Below are 16231 nucleotides of genomic sequence, written 5' to 3' on the forward strand. Positions count from 1 at the left end.
TAGCTGGTTTATCAGTTGCACTGTAATTCTCACATCCACCATCCACAGAGCGAGACATCTTCTAAACATGGAAATCAGATCTTGTAAGGGAGCCTGCTTAAAACCCTTCAAGAGGGCTTCCCATCAGACAGTCAGCACAGTCCACACTCTCCACTGTGGTCTCCGTGTCCTTTGTTGTTTAGCTCCAGCCCATCTATCTGACTTCCTTGCTTTGTCTCACTTATTAGGTCCCTTTCTTTCTTTATGTTTCTACATTCTCCTTAAATTTTTTTCTATGGATCACATCTTTTCCTGTTTTAAAATGCAAAAACACAATGACTGAACTAGTTTTTAATAAAAGAGTATGCATTTTTAAACTCTAAAATAAAAATGGGATGAACCTGTTGCAGTTGCAGAACTAATTTTTATGGATTCTAAGTTGCCAATCTGTCATAGTCCACTACAAGACTTGCAGGTACCTTCTTATCTCTTTGATTGGTTGCATTTCAAGAGGATTTTGTTTGTTTGCTTGTTTTCTGTGAGCAAGACATGGAATTAGCACTCAAAAAAATGTTTTCCTCATAAAATCATGTAGTACATGCTTTTTGCTAGGCCAGATCCTAAAATTCACATCCATGCTTTCTGTATACAGAATATCTAATCAAACTATCTTGAGCCATTTCTTAGGAATCCTCATTTTAAATAATACTCCTTTTGATTTTCATACATATAACCTCAAGGAATGTAGATAGATCTATCAGTGGTGCTGGGATCAAACAAGAAGGTGGGAGGGTGGCAGATGGAAAGAAGAAATTAATTCTGAGGGCTTGTCTGTTTCAGGTACTATTGGATTTATCAACACATTTACTGTTGATAATATTGAAAGCAGGAGTTCCTCTTTCGCCACAGAGACCGCAGTAACTCTGGGGCATTGCTACGAAGTCCTGCCCATGACGCTGTTTCAAACAAGTGTCTGTCACTGGGGTACTGACTAGTCTGTAGAAAAACTGGAATTTAAGAACCAAAGATCTCATGCTCTCCTGCTTACATCATATGGAGGATACAAATATGATAAAAATGCTTCTTTATTACACAAAGGAAGTGAGAAGAGAAGATGACCCCTTGAGCAGTATTTCATTCCCAAACTACCTTTCCAGAGACACTGGCATTATAGACATGTGAATGAAGAGATTCTTTCCAAATTACCAAAGAAATTCAGTTTCCCAACTGTACTATAAATTCCTAAAAGAAGCAAACATTTTTATGTGCAGATAAAGTAACAATATGAGAAAGTGACAGATATCTACCTTTTAGCACAGAATCTGATGTCCCTTCCAGGGAAACTAAAACAGTCCAAGGCTCTGAGGGAGGTCCCAAGGATTCCACTCTTCGATTCTGGAAATGTGGGGTGGGGAAGAGATGGATTCAGATAATAATTTTTTTAAGTTATGTTAAAAAGAAAAGACACTCAGAAACTGTTTTGTGTATGTTTTAATTTTTTATTTAGAGGCATGAGATAGAGTGTTCTTATCCTCTGACTCACTACCCAATGCCCAAAATGGCCAGGGCTGGGCCAAAGCCAGAAGCCAGGAACTCACTTCATATCTCCCATATGGTGGCAGGAACCTTCCCCAGCACCCAGTCACCTAAACCATCACAGCTGTCTCTCAGGGTTCACACTAGCAGGAAGCTGGAGTCAAGATCAGGGCCAGGCACTCCAACAAGGGATATGAGCAGCCCAACTGGCATCCTATTAGGCCATAACTCCTGCCCCAGAAGTTTTGGAAAGCATATATTCAGTAGAAATAAGCAAAGGAAGAAAATTGCTAAATAAGTTGATTCTTAAGAATATATAGGGCCAGTGCTGTGTCATAGCCACTAAAGCTGCGACCTGCAGTGCCCGCATCCCATGTGGGCACCAGTTCTAGTCCCAGCTGCTCCACTTGCAATCCAGCTCTCTGCAATGGCCTGGGAAAGCAGTAGAGGATGGCCCAAGTCCATGGGTCCCTGTACTCCCATGAGAGACATGGAGGAGGCTCCGGGCTTCAGATCAGCACAGCTTCAGCCACTGCGCACAATTGGGGAGTGGGCCAGCAAGGAAGACCTTTCTCTCTGTCTCTTCCTCTACCTCTCTGTAACTCTGCCTTTCAAATAAATAAATAAATATTTTTTTAAAGAAAGAATATATAAACATTAGCTTATTGAAAGAAGAGAAGGGAGATTATTATAAGAAAGTTGGATCACGGCAGAGAAGGAGGAGAATGGAAAGGTAAGTTCATAAAAGAGGGGTATTGCATTGGGGATTAATAATGAAGGAACAGTTTAGAGAAGAAAGCAGGAGAGAGTTGGGTGAATGACTGAGTAGATCAAAATTAACAGGTTTTCAAGTATAGACCTCAGCTCCATGGACCTCTTCCTGCAAATATGTCAGAGGATGTATTTTAAATAGTAGAAGGCTGATCAGTAGGTCATATTTCACATTTTCACCATTAATAGATAAATAATAAATAAATGAGAAAGGAAGAAAAAAGGAAGAAAGGAAGGAAAGGAGGGAGGGAGGGAGGGAGGGAGAAATATAGAGTCATAGGATATGGAGCCTGAAACCAAAAGTAAACACAGAACACATCAGTCAAACTGAGGAAAACAAATGCCATGTGTTCTCTCTCATATGTAGAAGCTAAAAATAAATGGATCTGAATACAGAACAGTAACTATTAGCCTCTAGGAAAGGGGTGGAGTGGAGATAGAGGGAGGTTGAGTAATAGTTATCAAATTTGTTATATGGAAGAAATAAGTTCTGGTATTCAACAGCATAGTAGGGGTTTCTATATTTCACAATAACCTATTAAATATGTTATAAACTGAAGAGAACAGATAGAAAGATGCAAAGTAATGATAAGATGGAAATACAAATTACCTAGATTTGAAGAGTTCACTTCATATAAATGTATTGAAAAATCACATTGTATCCCAGAAATATAAAGATTATTACACATTCATCGATTTTAATACTGACTACCCTAATCTCATCATTATACACTGTATATACATATTGAAGCATCACTTCGTATCTTCACAAAAAGTACAATTAAAATTTAAAAAGAAAAAAATTAAGTCACTACTAAAATTATAAAAAAAGGAATTAAGCAAGAAGCCTTTTGCTCATAATATATTTGACTTCACATTAGAGAGATAACTCAAAGTAACAGAAAACTGTAATTCTTATGTGACATCATATGTTCCTTTATTAGCATGTGAAGAGGTTTCTTCACATGCACTTTTTTTGAGAAGACTACATTTCAAGAGACCTACTCCAAAAATGCTTTGAAAAGAAAACTATCAGAACTTTTTATTTACCCTTGATCAAATTCTGAACATTCACAGAAAAACAGAAGGTAGGCAGACTGTGAACTGAAAGGAAAAGGATAAAAATAGTGAAAAGTTCTAAGTGCAGATTTTACACAGTGGGCACTCTGAAAACATGTGTTGATGATGACGATAACCAAACTATAGGCTAAATGCAACATGCTACCAGCTCCTCAGAAAGCTTGTTCCCCAAGAAATCTTACTTGCTCATCCAGAAAAACGAGTTGTGGTTGCACAGGAAGCTCTTTTCCCACTTCTCCATCCGAAGGCTGGACTAGGACTGAGAGAGCACAGGGTTGAATATATATCAAGTTCCCAGTTTTAAAACTGCTTGTGTTTCTGGAAGATAGAAAAACAAATAGAACGACTCCGTTGGATACCAAATATATCTACAGTAGCTCTTTTCCATAATATTCATCCTTGATGGCCAGTGAAAAGATTCAGTTGCCTATATTCTGTAGTGAATAGGACTCCACACCAAAGAATAATTTTATAATTTTTAAAAAGTTAATTTAGCCATGATTTTTTAAATGAATGGAATGGGGAAAAGCATAAATTCTGAATTTATGTCTTTATCATGATCAGCCTCCCTATATGCCCCCCCTCCAAAGCCTCAGTGAAAGAATGTACCAGAATAAAATACTTAGAGGACATCAACATGTTCACTACTAGGCTATGAAGTCAACTCTCCCTCCGCAAAATGCCCTGATGGCTAAGGTGTTTCAATTTCCATGGTATAAGTCCTCCAGTCATAGCTGATTCTAAGGAAGCATGATGACATCACTCAATCTACCTGGAAAGAGATGCCCAAGAGCAAACTCCAGCACACCACTGTTTTCCACAAAGTAGCTCACATAATCCTCACAACAACCCCTTCACATTGTATTCTCCTAATGTGCTTGCCCTAAGTAGCTTCAATAACTACACCATTAATTATTTTATTTTAATTGCATGGAGTACTTGCTGAATAACTGATATTTACTTAAACCATGTACTATTAAAAATGTTTCATGTATAAACTCATTTGCTCTGTTAAAATGATACTATAAGGTAGGTACTCTTATTTATATATTAAGAATATGAATTCTAAATAGGCTTAAGTAACTTGCCTAAGCAACCAAAAAGTACTGGACAGGTCTTTAGTGGTTAATGAATGAGCTTTATTGTCTCTCAACTCATTGCAGCATTTAATTGCTGATGTAATTAGCAATAAAATGGAATGCATAAAAATAGATAATTCATGACATTTCATAATATCTTTTACCCAGAGGTTTGGCATTTTGGTGATAGAGCTAGCTTTATTAAAAGAACACTATACACTTATGTTTCCATTAAGTTTATTGGGTATTACACATCAAAGCCATGCAACAGATAATTTGGCAATTTAATAGAAATACCTAGAAATCATATAATACCCTAACATAGAGCATCCCTTGGTGAGTTATCCATTAAATAACCTCCTGCAGATCTAACAAGGCTTTTATTTTAAAGAGCAAATAAAAAATGGGGGTGGTGGGAGATTGGCCTAGCAGTTAAGTTTACTTGTGTCTCATATCGGAGTACCTGGGTTCAATGCCCATCTTTGGTTCCCAATCCCAGTCCTGATGATTCAGACCTGGAAGGTCCAGATTGAGGTCCTAACTCCTGGCTCTGGTACCAGGTGGTTGAGAGAACCAGTAGATGGTCATATTATCTCTGTATATATTTCTTCTTTCTCTCTCTCTGTCTCTCTATCTCTTTCTATCTCTCCTCTCTTTCTCTCACTTTCTTTCTCTCAGTTACTTGGCTGATCCATCTTTAAAATAAATTTTAAGACACCCACCATTCCCCATTTTCAGTGCTTGTGAAGCAACTATTCTATTACCAAATTTTCCCTCCACTATGCAAGCATGAGAGAATAAAGAATTTATTTATCACAGGAGGGTTTGTGTCAGGTAAAGGGGAAGATTAGTTGCCAAAAAGAAAATAGTGGGAAAACAAATACAATGGAGCACAAAATAGGAAGTTTTGATAGGAAGCTTCAACCAACTAGGACCCTGATCTCTATGCTGAAGTCAATGCCTGGCAATTCAACAAATTCTAGCCCAATCATCATGTTGTTGTATGGCATAGTGTTTAAGGCTCCTTTCATTTTGTGAAGGGAACAATTTAAACCACATTAAAAAAATCCATGGTATTAATTTTATAGATTCCAGGTTATTGGAAAACTTTTACTTTATTTTCTGACCCCATTTCTGCCTTATTCTACTCTTTAAATGCTTTCTGATGAGGGATGCAGGCAAGCAATCTGAGTTAAAGAACCTGAAAGACCCCATCAAAGATTCTGATGTCAGCACACTGCTGTCCGGGATGAAGGAATGGTGTTCAGCTGCCTGAACACCCGCAGAAAGGCCCATCCCTGACACACTTTAAAGTTTATTGTGAGCAAACATCTCTTATTAAATGTAAACAGCATCTCACTGGAGGTCAGAGACTTGCTGCTACAGCATATCCCAAGGTAATACCACTTTAAGCTCCACATAAACTCTTAAGCAGTTTCTATCCTAAAACCTGACCGTAGGTGGTACAGTTTTTTACGATATGTTATAATAGTGCAATAAATCTGTTAGCTTAAAATCGAATCTCCGTGGCCTTTTAGAGAAATCATCATTAAATGCAGGGTCCTGTTAATGATGCCATCGAAGTGAAATTGTTTAATCTGCTAAGGGGGTGAAAGGTCACCAAATGAATTTTTTATAATACATCAACTTGACACGCAATAGGGAAAACTGTAATAGATAAAAGCAAAGGAAAAGGGCACTGTCTTCTTCTGATAGGTCAATAGCAGCCAAGAGAGTCACTCATCCACTTTCCTTTCACAATGGGGCTCCTTTTGCATTTAATATGGACACCCAATTAATACCTCAGCACCACAGACAACCTCATTTTAGGTGACTTATAGCAATTTCTCCCCCTTCCCTGAAATGAAAGTGATCACAATACATCATAGCATTGTGCGAATTAACGTTAATTGATTCAAGTTACCAAGCAATGATGGGCCACTTATATAATCTAGGCGTTATTGGGTGCTAGAAGGGATAGAGGGAAGATTAGATTCCAGTGTCCGTTGCTGTGACGACGGGAGTCACCTGACACCTTGTTAGACAGTTGTAAGGTTCTATTGCTGGCCCCAGTGGGGTCGTCAGTAAACTGGAGTGATGTCCAAACATCATTACACGCTGCTCCAATATTAAAGCAAAGGGATTAGCAACTTATTGCAAGCAACCTGGATTTGTCATTGTGCTGTCGTTATCCAATTTCCAACAGCTAATGTGACTGTAGCCTGCAGGCAGAAGGACCTACAGCCAAACTTTAAAAAATGGGGAGGAAAGTTCCCTCCATCTCTCTCAGTTTTAACCACTTTTTAACAGCTTCCTATACCCATTCAGGTATGTGGAAGAATTTTTTCTTTCATCTAATGCTTAAGAGTAAGATAAAAAAGAAAAAAAAAATCAAGAGATTTCCAAGCTCGCCACTGTTCACTCCAACTCTGGCATGTTAATGCACAGATCAGAAATGTTTGCTCTGTGGCACACAGGATTATTTCTATTTTATGACAAATCCAGCAGATAAACAAGTAAATGCTATTGGTGAAAAATTGACCCTGGGAAAAACTAACTGTGGTAGATGGATGAATGGTTTGGGGTGGGGGTGGGTGATTAGATACTCCCTTCTCAACCTTCTCCTCCTTAAAACTACTAAGCCAGGTTTTGGTCAAAGGGCCTTACATTTTGAATAAATACTTCAGGGTGTTCTGAGCATTTTCTCTCTTGTTTTAATAGGGTAGATAAGGCAGGATAGTCTATATATTTAAGAGGGGACTTGAATTCTAATGTCTGGATGACGGCATAGTTTTGTACTAGCAGTTGAGATGTCACTTCAAACACCTGTATATCTTATGAGAGTACCTGAGTTCCAGTCCCAGCTCTGCTCCTGATTCCAACTTCCTGCTAATGGACACCCTGGGAGGCAGCAAGGAATGGCTCAGGTGTGTCTCTGCTATCCATATGGGAGGCCTAGATTAAGTTAATGGTTTCCAGGTTTGAGCTTTGGCCTGGCCCAGCCCTACTGTGGCAGGCATTTGCAGGAATGAATCAGTGGATGGGAGATTCAGTCTCTCTCTCTCTCTCTCTCTCTCTCCCTCCCTCCCTCCCCCCTTTCTTTCTGTCTTCCCAACTCCATAAACAAAGTTTGGATGATTCTGTACCCTGGGAGAAAACTACTTTTTCTAGTCAATTCCATTTAATAAACATATATTAACTCTCTTGCTATATACAAACTTCTCTAGGGCACTATAAGATATGCAAAGATAAATAAAATCTCATAACCTCTGCTCCTCAGGAATATCTGCCATATAACTTGTTAAACAAAATTACTTTCCTGGCTACTCTTCTGAGTTAATGTATACCATTTTACTTCATTTAGTTTCCTTATGCTCCTGTTTTAACCTAGTCAGATTCCCTTAGTGGCTGTGTACTCCTAGAACAAAAGAACTATCTTCTGATGTGTCAGTTTTCCTGTGGCAATGTGGTCTAGTATCCCATACCTGGCACACTGTAAGCACTCAGTATCTGTTTCTGTAGTAACATTTTTCCAAGTCATGCAACCCCTCTGCTCTTAGGTCACTAAGTGCCTTTGGAAGACAATCACCCACTTTTGTTTGGCCAATTTCATGTTCCGCTGCACTCCTCAAGCAAGTGCTTAATTCACTCCTGTAATACTTAAGATGAAACTTTTGTGATTCCTTGGAATATGTCATTTTAATTTGTGACTTGAGTGACCCTAAGTGTAGATTGCAGTACCAAGAGAATATAAAGACACAGAATAAATGGTACATCTTCAAATAATGTTAATTATAAGCCAAAATTTAGAGGATCCAAACTTAAGTATTTTAATTAGTCAATCATTTTAAACATTTTACAATAAATATGGCATGAACATTTCATCTAGGAGAATAGAAATGCAGAGTTTTTTAAAGATCCTATATAATATATTAAAAACTCTCTCTTTGTACTGAGCAACTGCACAGTCATACATACAGAGTCTAGCCAGGAAACAGAAACAACTGGAAGTCTTTTTATAAGAAAAAGACCAGGTAGTTTTCTTATTTCTTGACTTTGAGCTGAATGTACTTGTTTTAGACTCCTTGCTTTAAAACCATTACATTTGCATCTATCAGTGTTTGGTAGTCTTTGATTTTGGAAATCTTTCTAATGGAAGAGATTAAATACGGATATGGGTTAAAAATAGTAGAGAAATGAAACAGACTACATTTTATTATTTGTGATAAGTATTGAATGATAATTTATTATAAAAGATTATGTGCTTAGATACTGTGGAAAATATAACAGCAAGTTGAGAGTTTTACCACCTAATAAATATTATAAAACTAAAATATACTCAATTTTAGGAGAAACTAGATTAATGATTAAGCAGGTCCAATAACAGATGTGGAATGTGATTTAACATAAAATATTCTCATTAAGCAGTTGAGTAAATGTGGTCTTCCTTAGAAATAAATTTTTAAATCTCTAGGATTTTACTGGGGTCATATAATATTTTGGACATAATAACTGCTTAATATTGCAGGAATAAAAGCATTGAAATGTAAGCTGTCATGATTCTATTATATTTACCTAGGACTTCACCTTATATTCACATAAATCTTAAATTATTTGATTTTCAAATACTGAGGCTCAATTTTAGAATTAGAATACGTGTGCTTGGATGCAGATATGTCAACAAAAGCAATAGATTACAATTAAAATCTTGCTCATAAGGAAAATAGCAGGAAAAAAATAAGGCACAGAGCAAGAATTAAAGATTTAGTGGTCTAGGACCATTTAGTGTAAGAACAATAGTCCCCAAGGGCATAACTGCAGAAACAGGGCTGTGAAATAAATGATAGTTTAAATGATTATGAATCATCAATAAAAATCTGAATGGTCCACATATTTCCTATTTAATAAGGCTAACTACTATATAATCTTTGTATTTTTTGGGAGTTGAAGACTTTTGAAAATGCTAGTGATTAAAGAACAATTTTTAATTGTAGAGAGAGCTTGTTTATGCAGAACATTTCATTCTCCCTCAGAGACACATACATGAAATATTATGAGAATTTTGCTATCTAGACAACTTAACAAATTAGTAAAAGAAAAAGTGACATACAGATATTCTTTGATTATAGAGTTTTGGTTTTGCCATAAGGAAGGAAAGAGAAGCTGGCAATACTGGAATCTCTTCTAGGATGCACATTTTACCAATCCTGAAGAGAACATTCTCTGATGTTGACTAAAAGATTCTATCCCTACAGGCTTCATACAGCTAGCTGTTTCCTAGAAAGCAGGCATCTAGGAAACACAGGTTGATGAAGAAGAGGAGAGAGTAAATGTAACTTGGTGCCAATAGACTCGAATAACCCGATGGATCTCCTGGCTTTCTATATCCCAAGTCACCTGTATGGGATGGTCTTCATGCAGAACAGGGGGATCTACAAAGCCATAATGCAACAGAACACACATACACTCATACACACCTGCACACACAGATAGACAGTTCCACAGTGTCATATTATACATCAAGAGTGAGTCAGGAGTCCAGATAGGCTTGGATAGCTTCCCTGCTTGCATAGAAGTTATCAAAAAGAATCCACTTCCAAAGTCATTCAGGTTGTTGACATATTTCCTCTTGGTGTAGAACTGAGGCCCCTGTTTCCTTGCTGGCTGGCGGGCTGCCAGTATTCATTCTCTATGCATACAGTTTATCTGCATTCCTTACGATGTACCCTCTTCCATCTTAAAAGCTGTGATACATAAAATCCTTCTCATATTTTGAATCTTGCTGCCTTCTTCTATTTCTTTCTTCTGCCCCCTCAGAAAACTCTTCTCTTTTAAAGGCTGGTATGTCTGATTGAGCCCACTTTGACAATTCAAGATATTCTCCCTATCTTAAGATCAACTGTAAAATATCACATAGTATCTTAAGAGTGCTATCTTTTCATATTTAGAGGTTCTGGGGATGAGAAGGGCACAACTCTGGGTGGCAGTTTAGAAATTTTGTCAATCACATACATTTTGGCATTTACTATATAGCAAAGAATATTATTTAGATTTTTTTTTTCTAGGGTGAAACTTAATGAGGCAAGAAAAATAAGAAGATAAAGGAGGGAAAGACATTCAAGAGAACGAAAGGAAAGGAAAAGGGAAAAGGAAGGCAAGCAATACAAATGCATCCTTCCTGGATAACAAATAGAAGAGAGTGTACAGAAGTAGTAGCCTGGTGGGGAAAACCCAGTTTTGAAGGGCAACTCGGATAAGTGCTTATCTGTTCTCGTTCTCTACAAATTCCACTGAAGTTGCCTAACTGTTGAAAATGGTATAAATCTGGAAGGATAAAAAAGGTGTTGCATCTTTCCTGTCTTGCAAGATGGCGGGTGAAAAAGCTTCAGCCCCAAAGCCGGACGCTGGGAAGACATCTCCAGCCAAGAAAGCCGATCATGCCCGCGGCAAGGCGAAGAAGCAGACCCTCACAGATAAAAAGCCCAAGAAGGGGAAGCCCCACTGCAGCCGGAACCCCATCCTGGTGAGAGGGATTGGCAGATACTCCCGGTCCACCATGTACTCCAGGAAAGCCCTGTACAAGAGGAAGTACGGCTCCCAAGTCCAGGATTGAAAGGAAGAAGAAGAGGGAGAAGGTGCTGGCTACCGTCACGAAACCAGCGACAAGAATGGTGGCACCAGGGTGGTCAAGCTCCACAAAATGCCGCGATACTATCCCACCGAAGATGTCCGTCAGGAGCTGTTGAGCCACGGCAAAAAGCCCTTCAGTCAGCACGTGAGGAAGCTGCGGGCCAGCATCACCCTGGGACCATCCTCATCATCCTCACGGGGCGCCACAGGGGCAAGAGGGTGGTTTTCCTGAAGCAGCTGCGCAGCGGTTTGCTGCTTGTGGCTGGGCCTCTTTCCCTGAATCGGGTTCCTCTGCGTAGAACACACCAGAAATGTGTCATCGCCACCTCCACGAAAACTGACATCAGCGGTGTGAAAATCCCAAAGCATCTCACCGATGCTTATTTCAAGAAGAAGCAGCTGCGGAGACCCAGACACCAGGAAGGCGAGATCTTCCACACGGAGAAGGAGAAATACGAGGTAACAGAGCAGCGCAAGGTTGATCAGAAAGCTGTGGATTCGCAGATACTGCCGAAGATCCAGGCTGTGGCGCAGCTCCAGGGATCCCTGCGATCTGTCTTTGCTCTAATGAACGGAGTTTACCCTCACAAACTGGTGTTCCGATTTCGGAGGGGAAGCTCATTAAATAACAAACAACAACAACAACAACAAAAGGTGTTGCAACAACAAATGACAATATAGGTCAACAAAATTTTCAAAGTTGGGAAACAGTTTTTTGAAATGTTTTAACCAAACAGAGGCATCATATATCCAGATACCTCCAGCACAGGATAAAGACCATAAGAGGACAATTCACTAGGTATTTATCTACTTAAAATAGATAGAAACTCTGTTTCTCTCCATAAAGCAGAAGTTAGTGGTTTCTTAAAAGTAGGTATTACTCTCCTGGAAATGTATCTAAAATGGCAACAATTTGTTGAGCTGAATACTATCCCAGATATCCTTAGAAAGCAGCATTTCCTTATCTTTTGAAGATTTACAGTTGTCATCTGTGGAGAAAAGTCTCTCTTAAAATGGTAGAGAAACAGAGAGAAATGGAGGATATAACATATTCCAATAGGAAATCAATGCTGTAATATACACGTTCAGCAGTTTCCTATCAAATCAGGAATTCATTAAACTGACTTAAAAGTGAAAACATGACGGCTATGGCAGATGGTGGGTAAAATATAAAGGTGGTCTCTTTCCTGAAGTTGTCTCATTTCTTCACGGTAAGATGATATGGCTCACATGCATGGGTGCATAGACTTAACTTCTGCCAGATCCACCCTCCACAGGTTCCCCTCTTATGTACCTCAATTGCTTCAACTTGCTGACTTTCCCTCCTTCTATTCAAAGCCTGGCTATTCACTGAGTGCTTTATTATAGTATATGATATCAGTAATCTTTGTAAGATGGCCTGTTAGGAAAACTTAGTACTGTAAAATGTAAATAAAATTAAGCAATAGTGTCCATACATGCAATATACTTGTAAGACCTAAGTGGGATCTAAATGAAGTTGGACTAAAGGGAAGAAAAATAAATCACATATAAGCTAAGATATATTAGCTTTGTTTTTTTTTTCAGATTCTGAATTCTCATACCACTGTGTATATCATAACAACATCATTAACATGGTGAAGGTTTGGTTGTTGGCAAAAATATCTAATATTTAATAGAGTGTGAAAAATCAATGCCCTCTCACTAGTCAAAGTGATCAGTTTCAGTTCACAATTGATCATAATGATAGCATTAAGAGTCAAAGGGATCATATAAACAAGCCTAGTGACTACTAATACTAAATGATAGAATTAAAAAGGAAAGAATGATGCAACATGGGAAGCGGGATACATAGCAGACTAATAGAATGGCAGATGTCCTAAACAGCACTCTGGCCTCAGAATCAGCCCTTAAGGCATTCGGATCTGGATGAAGAGCCCATGAGAGTATTTTAGGCATGGAAAGCCAAGACACTCTGGAAAAAAAACAAAACAAAACAAAACAAAAAACACACAAAACCTAAATGAAAGATCTCTGTGAGTGATATCCCAGTGGAAAGAACGGGTCATAAAAGAAGGAGGTACCTTTCTCTGAAGGGAGGAGAGAACTTCCACTTTGACTATGACCTTGTCTAAATAAGATCAGAGTTGGTGAACTCAAAAGGCTTCCATAGCCTTGGCAACTCATGACTAGAGCCAAGGGAGATTACTGACGCCATAAACAAGAGTGTCAATTGTTAAGTCAACAACATGAGTCACTGTGCACTTACTCCCCGTGTAGGATCTCTGTCCTTAATGTGTTGTACAATGTAAATTAATGCTATAACTAGTACTCAAACAGTACTTTACACTTTGTATTTTTGTGTGGGCACAAACTGTTGAAATCTTTACTTAATATATACTAAATTTATCTTCTGTATATAAAGTTAATTGAAAATGAATCTTGATGTGAATGGAATGGGGGAGGGAGCGGGAGATGGGAGGGTTACAGGTGGGAGGGAAGTTATGGGGGGGAAAGCCACTGTAATCCATAAGCGTACTTTGGACATTTATATTTATTAAATAGAAGTTAAAAAAAGAAAATACATGTATGCTAATAGGGTTGAAACTTGGGATGTGAGAAGGGGAAAATAAATGATTTATTAGCCATAATCAACACCTAATATTAAGCATATGACCTTGATTTAGTTTAAAATTATCAGTTATTTTTATAGCTTATAATAAGAAATCCTACCATATGTGCAAGAAAAAAGAATATGAAAAATCATGAACTATAAGTACTTTCTAAAATCCTAAGTTAACAATTCTCAAAGTCCTTAAATAACTAGATCAAGAGAAAAATTAGTTGAGTTTTCTTTTCATCTTCCATACATATTAATAAAGAGTAAAAAAAAAGGAATACCTATCTCCATTGCAAAGAGTGGGAAAACATAATATAAAAACTTAACTAAGCTTTTATTTTGATGTCACTTTGTGTATAGGTAGGCAATCAATATATTAGTTGAGTATGCCTTCAAATGTGAAAACATATCTTTTAGGTTTGCCTTTTATTTCAGTTCTAGTGAATCCTGTATCCTTTGGAGATAGTGACATAGAAGTAATTACTGCCCATTAAATATTAATTCCTTATTTATTAGCATTACTACAACTAAGATGAAAGAACAGTAGCACCAAATAACATCTGTTTCACTTTAGGAACCCAAGAACCAAGTGCACTACATAAATTCATTATGCAAATAAACAAGTGAAGAAAACAAGTTGCTTCAGAATACTATCTACCTATATGCTTTTAACTTAAAGATATCAAAACATAGTGTCTTCCCCACCTGGAAATAAAATTCTCATGAACAGTGTCAGTTTAATAAATATAAAAGTTAATAATATATCTCTAAATGGCTTCAAATTTATCTCAAAAAGAAAAGTCATATATGTGATTCAGTGTAAGTAGGTCAATATTTACAACATATGTCAATATGGACTCATGGAATCAGCCCTAATTCTGATGTACTCTAATTGCTACTTACCCAGAGCCAATGATTCCCTTTGGCTGAGTCACCAGTAAGGCCCCTGTAGTTATATTCAGGACATTCTTTAATATTCCAGTCTGTTGAGCAGTGATGAGTTGGTGAGCCAAATTCTGCAGTTTGCTACTTGACAAGGATGGAATCAGTCCAGTGTTCTTTACTGATGGAAGATCACTAATTTCAATAACAATCACTGTTGAGACAGTTTCCATAGTTGTTGGTGGTGAGACCTTATGTGATGAGCTCATTTCCATCATGAGAGGTTTACGCTGACCAACTCTACTATAGTAACTGGCACAAGCCACAGTTGGGCAATTGCGCTTTCTTTTTGCTCTACTGTCAGCAATGGCTTTTAAGGTCCCTTCATTGCCAGGCATTGTATGAATAATTCTGATTTGGTTTTGGTGAAGGTGTAAGAAGTCTGTCAATCTTTCAAGGATCACTATTTCCCAGCCATTTTCTACCACTGAAAACATCACAGTGAAGGCCAAATGAAGGGAAGCCCCTGAACGTATCTCAATGGGCTCTTCTCCTTGTAGGACAACATACAAAAAGTTATCCATAATGTTGAAATAGTTGGTACCTATAGTCTCTTCCAGCAATGAAGAAGCTGATTTACCCAAAGTTGGTGGAATAAAAGTTTCCCGTAAGAAAACATGTGGGCTCTGAAGCTCATAGTAGAATATGGCCAGAAGAAGCTTGGAGGTACTTTTGTTCCCCAACAAAAAAAATTGCAAAACTTCAGGAGTCTGATCCATAAAACAGACCTTGGTGATTTTCCCAGTGGGCAAAATGGAATAGAAAGTTGATACAGACCTAAAAGTAGAGCAAGGAGGGTTGGCATTTACATGACTAAAGGTGTCAACAAAACCATTAGTCACAGATACGACTGGATATAATTCCTGGGTTGCCCATGTTACATCAGCATTATCAAGAATTAGGACCACTTGGTCTGTCTGTTTGCAGATGAAACCCTGCATCAGTGGTTGGTATGTGCATTTCTTCTTTTCTCTAAATGTACCTATAATATAAAGAAAAATAAATAAGTGACAAAACATCCACAATCTCTCAAAAATGATCTTCCTTTTCAAAAATTTCTCAAATTAAAAAACGTAATAGACATAAAATGTACATATTTATGGAAACGCTGTGAAATTTCTTTACTATATGTTTCAGATGACAGTTACAGGGATGTGCCTGGGCTGCATCACATCATGGCTGACCTACATGTGTACTTCTATCTGTCCTATATGGTTTCCCTACTATTCTCTATAAAGTCACTATAATTCATTCATGGAGGCTCCACTCTAATGATCTAATTTAATTTAATGGTTTCGTAATGGCCCCACTTCGAAACATCATTGCTGGATTAAGTTTTTACCCACTTAATACTATTAGCATAAAACTTTAGACTTTGAACTTCTGCTTGAGTTTTGGGAAGAAAATTAATTATATTGAAACCACATTACTCATCATTTTCCAGTGTCTGTATATAAAAAATCACATTATATACACTATATGTGTATTAATACACACTATTTGTGTACATATACACACACACAATTTTTATTTGTCAATTATATCTTGTTGGAGCTGTAAAAGAAACTAATGACCTGCAAATCATTTTTAAAAAGAGAATTTAGAAAAAGAGCCC

At 37.7% G+C, this 16231-nt stretch overlaps 1 protein-coding gene and 1 pseudogene across 1 annotated transcript in view; one reads left to right on the forward strand and one right to left on the reverse strand.

Annotated features, from left to right (window-relative positions):
* PKHD1 (PKHD1 ciliary IPT domain containing fibrocystin/polyductin) overlaps positions 1-16231 on the reverse strand; it is a 531849-nt gene that overhangs the window by 33425 nt on the left and 482193 nt on the right. The window contains exons 61-63 of the mRNA XM_062186248.1: positions 14578-15598; positions 3549-3684; positions 1287-1374 (exon numbers count right to left, since the gene is read on the reverse strand). Coding sequence (XP_062042232.1) covers positions 1287-1374; positions 3549-3684; positions 14578-15598 — 1245 coding nt within the window. The remainder of the gene's footprint in view (positions 1-1286; positions 1375-3548; positions 3685-14577; positions 15599-16231) is intronic.
* Positions 10805-11756, forward strand: LOC133756344 (large ribosomal subunit protein eL6-like; annotated as a pseudogene).

Source organism: Lepus europaeus, chromosome 3, assembly GCF_033115175.1.
Source record: "Lepus europaeus isolate LE1 chromosome 3, mLepTim1.pri, whole genome shotgun sequence".
NCBI lineage: Eukaryota > Metazoa > Chordata > Mammalia > Lagomorpha > Leporidae > Lepus > Lepus europaeus.